The 11,991-nt window shown below is 36.8% G+C and overlaps 1 protein-coding gene across 1 annotated transcript; it reads right to left on the bottom strand.

Annotated features, from left to right (window-relative positions):
- Positions 1-3,979: 3,979 nt before the first annotated feature.
- Positions 3,980-8,166, bottom strand: LOC107665688 (hyaluronan and proteoglycan link protein 3-like). Its single transcript, XM_016456671.1, has 5 exons — positions 8,108-8,166; positions 7,499-7,674; positions 6,130-6,501; positions 5,484-5,786; positions 3,980-4,998 (listed from the first exon to the last, which is right to left on the bottom strand). The coding sequence occupies exons 2-5, from the start codon at positions 7,629-7,631 to the stop codon at positions 4,712-4,714; spliced, it is 1,095 nt and encodes a 364-aa protein (XP_016312157.1). The 5' UTR covers positions 7,632-7,674; positions 8,108-8,166; the 3' UTR covers positions 3,980-4,711.
- Positions 8,167-11,991: the final 3,825 nt, after the last annotated feature.

Below are 11,991 nucleotides of genomic sequence, written 5' to 3'. Positions count from 1 at the left end.
AAATTATTTAGATGTGTCTTTTTATGTGTTTTGTTGTTTGTTGTAGTTTAAATGTCTAGTTGTGTTTCTGTGAAACTGTGAAAGATAAATTCCCCAGCTTTTTGCTTCTGATTCTAGGTCAACTTGCAATAGTATACAAATGTTTACTCAGATTAGAAAGATTTATTAATTCACAAGTTCATATGATTCGGCTTGGCCTCCATAACAGATTTAAGCTCTAATATTGCCTATAGAGACAAACATACATTTTCAAATGAGACAGGATTACAAGATGGGAATTTTAAAATTGCCTAAAAGAGTTTAAAAGTCCATACTAAAAAGCCAACACACATAGTGTGTGCCGCAATGTTGATTGACAGAGTCAATCGTTTCCAATAGAGCAATTTCTCATTCATTTTGCACTCTGTCACTGTCAGCTCTACGCTGAGCTCATATCTGTCTTAGTACCCTTAAAATAAACAGACTAAATGTGTGAATAAAGTCATTTTTCTTTTAATACCAGAGAGTGGTATTAAAGCTGAAATGTGTAATTTCTTTGCCACTAGCATCAACAAACTGCATTGCAAAATTAATGGCTGTTTTCAAAAAGCTTTTCCAAACATTCTCTCCCTCTGCCATTGGTCAAACAAACAGACAGTCCCACCCAAAATGTCTGCTATTGGATGAGCCAATGTTGCTGTTGTCGGGCTGATCGGGATGCTTAAACACACAGAGCCACACTGTTCACACTTTTCTGGGAAATAAACATATCAGCGACTGACTTGTAGTTCTTTCTGCATATTAAACTGGGATGGAAAACATTTTAGCATAACAAAAAACAATGCACTTAATATTTAAGTGGTTGTATGGTGAGTTTGTGTGAGAGAAAGAGAAATGTTAAGAGAAACTTATGCTTGGAACTTAGCCTCTATTTAGTCAATATATAAACAGTAATTCTACCCCAAATTATCATAAGGATTAAGTTGAATGTTTACTCTATTCAGGGTTCCCACAACCTGACCAATGTATTTACATAACTTCTCCGGCATGACATTTTCAATTATTTGTGATTAGATACAGATTTTATGGAGACTGAACAAACAATGGCAATATCAACACAAATTTACATGACTTTTCAATTATTTTTTAACACTTTCATTGATTGTCACTGTTTCCATGCCTGGAAAAAATATTTACAAAATTAGGAAATGTTAAATTTTCATGCTGTACATTGTGCACCCAAATAATGTTTAGACAAGTACATCATTGCTTTAGATAGAATATAGCCTATCAAATCAAGTGGCATTTGCAACAAATGATGCATGATTAATTTAAATGTCCAAATACTTTTTGTGGCCACTGCATATATGTATTTACACCATATACACATAGAGCCTTTTATATACTACATACATAGTATCTATCGAACGTATATTGTTGAGACGGGTCAAAAAAAGGACAGTATATGTGAACATGACCCAACATTTACTCAACATCCAAGACCTCAATTATACGGCAAACAAAACAGTGCCTACTTCATGACATTTTCTCAAGGGATAAGAAAAAAACTAAAAGTTCTTTATATACCTCTCTTACCTAACACTGTGCATCTTTTATGAGCAGTTAGCAGAGTGAAAAAGCCAGACTGAGGAACACTGCTAGCTTTTCATGTGCTATTCCTCCCCTGCCTTCCATTCATGTTTGGGAAGCAGGTGTAAATAAAGAACAACTTTGACGCCAAGGGATCATGAAATCCTGTGGAAAGGGTGGGGTAATCATATCCCCTCCCATAACTGGCTTAAGGCTAAAGAGAAACTCAGTGACACCGGCATGAAGGATGTTGAGTTGCTCTTAAACCGAGTGTGTGTTGTTGTTGTTTTACTTCTTTGACGCGGGGCGGCGGGATCAGAGATTATCTTACTATAGGGAGATGAGAGGGTCTGTATTACTTACTATTGGAGAAAGCATAACGGCTAACTTGGATCACGTGTCCCTTAATAACAGATCACATTACAGCCTTGACGCCATTGAATTTCAGTCAGAGTTGTGCGACACTCAATCGCCGTTTACGGATACCATAGAGCTCCGGAGGTTGACGTCACGCAATCTAAACTCCGCCATTTTGGCAGGCCATCAGGAGAGCGCTAGAGCGGCTGTAGCATTGGTATCGACAGTTGTACAACAATAATTTAAAACCAGACTATTTAGACCTTACAAACCTTACTATTTCAACATGGTGGACAGCTGCTGGGCGCAAGGATGCCAGGGGCTAGGGTTGCCAACCATCCCGTATAATTGGGCTTAATTTATGTGTCCCGTACGTGACCTCCCTTGGCCTGTTTCTTGCCCCCTCACGCAGTATTCGTTAAGTAAATCAGAAAATCCTGAACATAACTGTTTGAGGAAGGCTGCAGAATCCTCTGCTGGCTGGTCGCTCCCACTTCACAATTAAGCAGAGCTCGCGCTAACGCCAATTCCGTCCATGTTTTGACTTCAGTAAATCAGTTTTGGCAAATACAAACTACGTGATTATTTTTCATGAGTCCAACATCCAGCCGCGCAAGAAAACATGCAATCTACCCGAGACGTGATCAATCAGGGAAGCCGTCTTTTATTGCAAAATAGAGAAATAACAATTTACATTTACGTAAAATGTAAGCTTCTTAACCTTATAGTCTTATTCTCTTACTCTTATTCGTAAAACACACAAAATGACCAATAAAAAAAGTGTCAAGCACCAAAAGCAGCCCATATTAAATCTATAACTTATCTTTAATTCAAAAATACACATTTTCATATATATAATACGCCAATGTCGCAATTTTCGCAATGTCGTATTTTTATATATATATACGCGATTGTCCAATAAAGCAAAGGGGAAATCATTTTATCGTATTCCTAAGGATCCCGATAGACGACTAAAATGGTTCACTGCAATAAAACATGCTAACCAACACAAAATTTGGGATTAAACGGGTAAGATTTCATGACATTTATGATGTCTACTGTACTCACAGTGATATAGCTATGCTGGCTTCCTACAAGGACAGCTAGGGTCGATTACGTTAGCTAACAACACAGTTGACTTACCCTTCCAGTGACGACATAGCAGGTTGAATATTCATCGAAAAATTAGATTGCATCCATTTGTACCCCTCCAGGCTTTTGTAGGCTTTTAACGAGTCTCCGGAGTAACGTTAGGAGGGAAAGTTGATGAGGTTGTAGATATCAGGATACTGGTCAGGAAATCTATCCATTACTTTATTGAAACACGTTAAAAGCACCACAGGGGCATTATAGGGATCTGTTATGCTATGTACAGGTCTATGTCTTTTGAATTAAAGTATGCAGTGAACTCTGTTGCCTTGAAACTCATGCTGGCGCCATTCATTTCATATTCACTCGCTCCCGGCTGTCCCTGCCTGCCAGCATGGTGGTGTAAACAGAATGGGTCTCGTGACGTCCGGAGCTCTATAGGAATGAATGAGAAGTGCCGTAAGCTGAATCCCACCTGTCGCAAAAAGTCAGTGACTTCTCTTATAAAACTGATTTTTTTTTTGTGGTAAACTCTAAAAATAGTTCAATCCAAAAGTATTATTTCGTGTAAAACATGTTGAAGATTAGCAGATAGGCTGTCGATTCATTACATGATAAGCCGTTTCCTCTAAAAGCAGTTTATTCAGCGTAGTGAAGCCTCTCCTCCATTGGCATCCATTAAAAAAGGGCCTCTGATCTCCTTTCTCACCTACTGCCAGACCGGAAGCGTTAGCTTTAGCCGTTACGCTTTTTCGGCTAATGGTTGGTTGCAGGCTTGCCTTCTAGTGGCTTTGGCAGGATTCCGCTGACTCACTTTGGTGCGCCTGCTGGTCAGGATAAGAAACTTACTTGAATATCATGCTTATCTATGGGGACAAGGCTGACTTGTTCCAAAACACAAATACGCACTGATTTATTGAGTTGTCTGAACATTTGAAATGACTAAAGTAAACACGTACAGAATAGTTTATTTAGGAAAAAATATTTATTGACATGAAATTTGGCTTTTTGGATTACGACGTCTCAGATAATAGTAAGAAGTCATGCATACATGCATACCAGCAGATGGCACCGACTAACTGATTATTTGCATTAAAATGCTACATAATACAAGCAATCAGATCACAAAAGTGTTTAAAGAATCACCCACCATCAATTTCAGGATTTAGGCCTAAAACATAGTAGAACTGTACATGCTGTATAAAAAGTGATGACCACACAAAGTTAGTTTTAACCTTCATTCTGTTTTAAGTTTTAAAGTGTAAATATCCAAGTTAGCACTTGAAATTAAATTTTCCAACAGAACATTTTAGGCATCTTTACACAGCTGAGTTAGGGCTGTTCTGTGCCTGCTCAAAATTGTGTGTAAAGACATAATGCTGCATAAAACTAAAGACTAAATTAAGCTGGCTCTGACCTACCTCAGCTCTTAATACCAAGCATACAATTGTATTTGCTGTGTAAATGCATTTATGCCACCTCTGAGCAGCATTAAACTGTGTAAATGCCACTTCAGAAGCACCTCTGTGCCAGCTTTGCAGTGTAAATTTGGTAGGAATTCCAGGACATTTCAAATCAAAACAAGACACAATACAAACACATTATTATGATTTGAAAATCAATAGTGTAGAAAAAGAAGTACTATTCACTGTGGTTTTCACAAAAGTGTTTATACATTTAAAATGAATTGTATATTTTACCAGCGGACTTTGTAGCAAAACACGCCATGTTTTAAATGCTTTGGAGGGAAGCCAAAGCTGCGCACCCCTGGTTCTGATGTACCACAGTTCATCCTGGGTTGGATGATTGGGTAACGTACACTACCGTCAGCCAACCAGCCTGCATCACACTGGTCCAATCCCACAAACCTCCAGGCTGCGTATAACTGGCCAACTTTAGCAATACGACCTCCATCGCTCTGACAAGCCTCCACCGCCTCTGTGAAATTTAGTTTGAAGTGATGTTGCAGGAAGTAGACCTCTCCTGACATTGAAGAAAGACATAAAGTAACTTGTCACATCATATTTGGCAACTTAAAAATAAATATGACTTAACCTCAGAAATTAATGCCAATAATTGACCCAAGGTAACAAAATACGACTGACATATCAAGGCAAACAGCTTTAAAACATATGCATGACTGATGAAAACAAGGAAGACGGCCATTTTATAATTAATCCTTGTTGCCAGGTTCACCCAACTTGTCATCCTCAACTTGTATTTTTAAAATAGGAACATTTTCCAGAATGAGCAATTGCAGCCACATGTACTGTATCCTGAGCCGAAATTACCATTAATTCATCTTTGTCCGAATTAAAAAAGTAAAACACCTGTTAAAGCACAGCTATGGAAAATTTTAAATGTTTGTCTGACCAGATTTCACGGAAACCAATCAGCATAAGCCAGGACTAGATGAAGTTATATGAGGATACATAAAAACTCCACTAAATATATACAAACGTTATTACCTCTAATGGACGAAGTGAAGCAGAAGGCATCAAACCGGTCCAGACTTTTGTCCCGAACGCCGTAGCTCCGTACACCAGGTGCCAGTTCGGTGCCACCACAAGCCTCTCGTGGCTCTACGACGGGATATTGTGCCGTCCCATCCATGAGCCACCCAGCGTTACACCAGTCCAGCCCTTCATCCCAAGAAGCGTAGAGCTGTTCAAAAGTAGCCAGGTGTGCATCCTGCTTCTCACATGCCTCCTTAGCCTCATGAAAGTTCATCAGATAGCGCCCCCTAGAGGAGTGATAGGGGAACACCACACCTGTGGAGCACAAGAGCACTGAAGATTAGCAAAATTTTGTTAAAGATAAAAGATCATTAAATATAATTAGATAATTAGGGTTTGCCAATTTTTGGGGGGATAAATTATATAATAAATAAATAAAGTAGGCTAGGCTACAAATATAGGCCTACATAGATTTTGTAGTTGTTAATATCAGACAATAAATTGTTAATATAAACATTTTATATAAATACTATATAAAATACTATATTAATACAATATATAATTGATAATATAATACTACATCTTAAAGTAATAAAATGATAGTGTTTAGGTAGCTGTAACGCACTTTGCTTTAGATAGGAGTTAATCTGTGACGCACCTCGAAACTTCAGCTGCACCGTCACGCTCTCGTCTTCTAGACCATCAATAATTTCACACCGGTAACGGCCGGTGTCGTCGGACTGTAGCGGGTTGATGACGAGAGACGCATCGCCCGGGGCGCTTCGGCGGAGCCGCACTCGTCCTTTGAAGTCTCCGTAACTCCGGTGACGTGTGCCGATGGCCACCATGACGTCACGCTCCTGCCCCTCGCCGCTCACCGGCTGCCAGAACCACTTGACCCGCGTTTTGCGCGGCGCGCTGAGCGCAGGCTCGTAGCGGTAATGACACGGCAGTGTAGCGTTACTCCCCTGGACAGCCGACACTAGAGTTTCAGGAGACTCAACGTGAAGACGGATCTTGTGGAAGTAGACTAAAAATAAACATTAAGTAAGTGAATAAACTCTTCAAAGAGAGTAAAGTAGGCTATTATTTGTTATATTGTAGGCTATGTTTGTTTGTTCAACTATGCAAAAGTGAATTTTTGATGGATTTGTGATAGAGTTCACATTTTTGTGATGTCTTAACCATCCTAAATGTATATTAAAACTATGTTATTACCAGTGTTGGGAAGGTTACTTTGGAAATGTAGGCTAATAGGTTACAGATTACAAGTTACCTATTTCAAATGTAATAAGTACTGTAACTATTTCAATTACTTTATCAAAATAATGTAACTAATTACATTTGATTACTTTTTGATTGCTTTTCTAAAATTAGAATGTTTTTAACTGTTCATTCATCATTTAATGTTCATCATTTTCAAACATTTAAATCAGGCAGGGTAAACATTACAGTAGTACTCAACACACAAAATCCTTCATCACTTGAATTAAAATTATAATAATTTAATTTTAAAGCACAGCCACCACAAAATTGGACTTTAGTCACACTTCTTTTTACTTTGAGATTGTTCCGAGGTTAAATAGGCTACAGATTTAAAATCATAAGATATAGTTTAATAGTTATGATTTTTTAAATCAAATCTTTGTATAGCTACAGCTGGTAACACTGGCATCTAACAATGCCTTGGAAAAAATAGTTAATCTTAAAATAATTTTTGTATGTAGGCTAACTATAGTTACTCTCCAACACTGATTATTACTATACAAATATATACTGTATAACTATAATTCCCACTGAGTTTATAACAAATATGCTTGTTCAGAAATTTTAAACAATTAAAAAATATATACAAAAACTTTACAATTTATATCAATTTTATTCTATGATAAGTGACAAAAGTTAGAATGTTGTTGATTCTACGTAGGCTACATGTCATACTATAGTATCAGCAAACTAGCTTTTGTTTGCTGGTTTGTTACAGTATTTTGCACACATGAAAACATGAAATGATTAGGCTAACTTACTCTCCCCATTGCCATTTCCATTTCCATTTCCATTAACTATGTCCTGATAATAATAGCCATTGGAGAATCGCTGTGCAAGGCTTCCGAGGACCAGGTGCATTAAAAGCACCAGCAGATGGCGTAAAATCCACATATTCACGATGATTCCCTGTATCCCACAGCTTTCCAGCAGCGTCCTTGAATTTGAAGACAACCCAAGATGAGTAAAGATCAGCAAGGAGTTCAGCAATCAAATATAACCCAACATATATTTAGCTTTTAGCACTTTTTAAGTCTGATTTATTCAAAAAAAAAAATAGTTTGACTTGCTCGCCATAAACGACATAATCATCAGATAGGCTAGCTATTCTACAAGAACTGCATTAAGTTGCTGGTTAAACGATTGCAGAGGCGTAAGTCAAAAGGATACAACTAGCTATACAATTAAGCCACATAAAAAGTAGTTTAACGACTATGGTAAAACGTATGTAATAAAAAGTTATCAGATTTATACAAAAACAGATTTAAAGTCGCAAACGCGTTTGTTGTTGTCAACTAGTTAATTGTGGCATGCAAAGAGTCTGCTAATATGCACATTCATTAAATAATAAAAGCATTTTCGCAACTTACCAATGTAAAATACGTTCTCAGGCTCCTTTTGCTACAACTACTCTGTTCATCGTCCGAGATGAGGAATAAAAGCTCTCTCTCTCTCTCTCTCTCTCTCACTCTCACTCTCACTCTCTCACTCTCTCTCTCTCTCTCTCTCTGTAATAATATTGTGGGACCGTGAGGTGACGTCACTCAGGCATCTCTTTTGAAGTTCTCCAGCTCGCGAACAATAATAATTGTGGGGTCTACTAAGCAGTCAAGGGCTGCTGTCCATCATCACGGTATAATTTTACAGCATAAGGTGTGTTGATAATTTCCCAAAACTGAAACTAGAGCTTGTGTTCACGGTGTCAGCGAGAATATATTCCACCCAGGTCTCTTGTTACGAGGGTTTGTCACAAAAAAAACAACAATTCTTAATGGCCTCAGAGGCTGCCTGGCCTAATAACACAGTTGGTAATAATAGATTGTCACATACCTATTTTTCTTTTACATTCCGAATGCACTGTGTTATAAATTATGTCCTTTTAGGTAGAAAACAAACCCTAAAATCTGTACAATCAAAAATATTAATAATAGTATGACCGGATATTTTCACGGGCGTTAAAATAAAACAAAAAATTACCACTGCATATGAAATTACACACCAGAAACATGACTTGACCTTTGACCGAAGTCTCAAAAAAGATTACTATGGGAAAGTCAGCGGTCGAAATTCCTCTTCTCCTCAGCGAAAACCCCCAAAGTGTGCTAATTTTCCAAAGTCAATAGCACAGGAAAGTATCCATAGCCTTGCAGATGTGAAATTTTCCTCTTACTCGTGACCGCCAGGGATTCAAAAGTTTGTTGTTCTCTGTCAGCACACCTCTGTGCAGCAGCCAGTAGCTATAGTGTTCATCTTTTATCTCTCTCTTCCAAAATGCTGACCTTTTGTCCCTGTTATTTAGCGATACAGTTGATGTAAACTCTAAATCACAATATTTAAAGAGGAAAAGACTGGTAGGCGGCCTTTGGAGGGACCAGGATGTTGTACTGACAGAATCACTCAATATTATGACCCCAAACTGTGCCACCCTTTCTCTTTCTCGGTCACATTTACTTTTGTTCGGCGAATTTTCTCAGGCAAAATCCAGTCATTTCAATAGAAATCGACACAGGGAGGCATTTGTTCACATCATGTTCAAGTTGCTTACGTGAATTCACCCTGTTGACCAACAAAACGCTGCTTGGTTTGAAAGTAACTTCTATGTGAGCTGTTCTTCATCATACATCATGGACTTTAAAAGGCAAGAGTGAGCACATTTACATCGTCTCTCTCACAGATGCTCACAACATTAGCGACGCATTTGAAGATCCCCGTCAATTAGTCCCCACAGCCAAGATGAAAGCCGTCGCCTTAGGCAAGGAACGCCGAGACCCTTTGAATAGCTGTGGGTTTCACAGAAGCATGATTTTGGCAGCTATCATTTGGAAGAACATTGTACTCTAATTGTTTGCCCAAAATGAATGGGTCTAAACTGGCTGGATGTAAAGGTTTTAGATTCTCCTGACGCACTTGTCAGTAGTTACTGCAGCCTGCCTGAGAAAAAAAACTCTCTTCATTTTAAAAGGTTATTGGAAAATGAACAATTTTTAAGATTTTAAATATATCACACAAATAAAGCGTTTAAATGTTAATTAGCTGCACTGTGCATTTTCCAGAAAAATTAATACATTTTAAAAGTAAAATGTTTTTGAAAGATGTTTCTTCTACTTGCCACTGTATTTAATAAAAAAAATAAAACTAATATTTTTTTTTTATGTAGTGAATTTTCAGCATCAGTACTCCAGGCTTCAGTGTCACATGATCATTCATAAGTTAATATGCTGATCTGCTGCTCAAGAAACATTTATTATCAATATTTAAAATAGTTTTGTGTCTTTCAAGATCCTTTGATTAATAGAAAGTTCAAAATAACAGCATTTAACTGAAATAGAAATCGTTACTTAACCTTTGTTGATGCATACCTCCTGAATAAAAGTATTAATTTCTTTAAATAAAAATAAAATGAACAAAAAAAGTACTTATCCCAAACTTCCAAACTAGTGAATCTATATAAAGTTTTTTTTAGTTTTTTTCTACAGACATGTACAGTATATGAGGGACACAAATTACACTCGATGTGCAGAATCAGTGGCATATTTTTTTATTACATTTTTTTAAAAGGGTGTTTCTTTGAGATTGTGTTCCCTATGAATAACTGCGCTGAAAGGGCTTGAACAATATATGTAAGTGCTTCCAAACATCATCTTCTGAATGACTGTATGCATGTGAATGAATGGAATTCAGCCACACAGTTTTGTGGGTTTTTGATTTATGTTGGCAGTTTCCATCAAAAAAGCTTGCAGTGAAACTCTAGTAATACTTCTTTTTATACTGATGATTTTGACAGCGAGGGTGAATTTAAAAAATGTTGATCCAGTTTACAACCCCTCATAAACTTGTCAAGCAATGAGGCGAACGAGGCGAGATTTCCTTTGTAGAGATGTTATTAGAAAGCAAAGAATGTTTGCTCCTGACAAAATATTTGCCACAATACCTCATCCAAAATAGCCTTGTTTTTCCAGAAAAGAATCCTTCCTGGCTTTGCCCATTGGGCGCTGCTGTTTTCCTGCCATTCTTTAGACTATCACTTGATTCTCTCCTGCCTTCCTGCTTTGAGCCTCTAAAGCCCTGTATATTAGTGTGTCCCAGTCAATCAGAACTAAAGGGAGTTGTGTATTAAGGGCCTATTTGGCAAAGATACAAATAAATGATAATAATAATACAATTCTCACATTTTTTTTTTTCAATATACACACTTAAAATAAAATATTAAGAGATTGTGTTCCCTATGAATAACTGCGCTGAAAGGGCTTGAACAATATATGTAAGTGCTTCCAAACATCATCTTCTGAATGACTGTATGCATGTGAATGAATGGAATTCAGCCACACAGTTTTGTGGGTTTTTGATTTATGTTGGCAGTTTCCATCAAAAAAGCTTGCAGTGAAACTCTAGTAATACTTCTTTTTATACTGATGATTTTGACAGCGAGGGTGAATTTAAAAAATGTTGATCCAGTTTACAACCCCTCATAAACTTGTCAAGCAATGAGGCGAACGAGGCGAGATTTCCTTTGTAGAGATGTTATTAGAAAGCAAAGAATGTTTGCTCCTGACAAAATATTTGCCACAATACCTCATCCAAAATAGCCTTGTTTTTCCAGAAAAGAATCCTTCCTGGCTTTGCCCATTGGGCGCTGCTGTTTTCCTGCCATTCTTTAGACTATCACTTGATTCTCTCCTGCCTTCCTGCTTTGAGCCTCTAAAGCCCTGTATATTAGTGTGTCCCAGTCAATCAGAACTAAAGGGAGTTGTGTATTAAGGGCCTATTTGGCAAAGATACAAATAAATGATAATAATAATACAATTCTCAAATATTTTTTTTTCAATATACACACTTAAAATAAAATATTAAACGTGTTATTAAAATAATTATTTTTAAATATATTTCATTGTTATTTTATACTATTATTAGGGTACAAATAAATACATAAACACACATAATTATATATTTTTTAATTATATTATTTTATATATTATGTTCATTATATTATTATTACTGATATCATTATTAATAATTCTATTATGATAAATACATCATTATTATAAAATATAATATTATTTAATATGAAAAATATTCATATTTTATATTTAATTTGTGACTTTTTTTGTGGTTAATAGAAGACTCGAGAATGTCGAGAATTTCCAGTTTGTTTAGTTGGGGAAATATCCAAAGATTTGAACTTTTTTTTTAATAAAAGCATATTATGGAGGTTTCATAACAAGACACAACATGCTTGATAGGCCATAAGTATCTA

The sequence above is a fragment of the Sinocyclocheilus anshuiensis genome, unplaced genomic scaffold (assembly GCF_001515605.1).
Source record: "Sinocyclocheilus anshuiensis isolate Anshui unplaced genomic scaffold, SAMN03320099.WGS_v1.1 scaffold840, whole genome shotgun sequence".
NCBI lineage: Eukaryota > Metazoa > Chordata > Actinopteri > Cypriniformes > Cyprinidae > Sinocyclocheilus > Sinocyclocheilus anshuiensis.
This window is presented reverse-complemented; position numbering and strand designations above follow the sequence as displayed.

Coding starts and splice junctions, on each gene's coding strand:
- LOC107665688 (XM_016456671.1), bottom strand. CDS start 7,631: ATGTGGATTTTACGCCATCTGCTGGTGCTTTTAATGCACCTGGTCCTC. Junction 5,787..6,129: donor GGTGCAGCTGAAGTTTCGAG/GTGCGTCACAGA, acceptor TGTGCTCCACAG/GTGTGGTGTTCCCCTATCAC. Junction 4,999..5,483: donor CTTCACTTCGTCCATTAGAG/GTAATAACGTTT, acceptor CTTCAATGTCAG/GAGAGGTCTACTTCCTGCAA.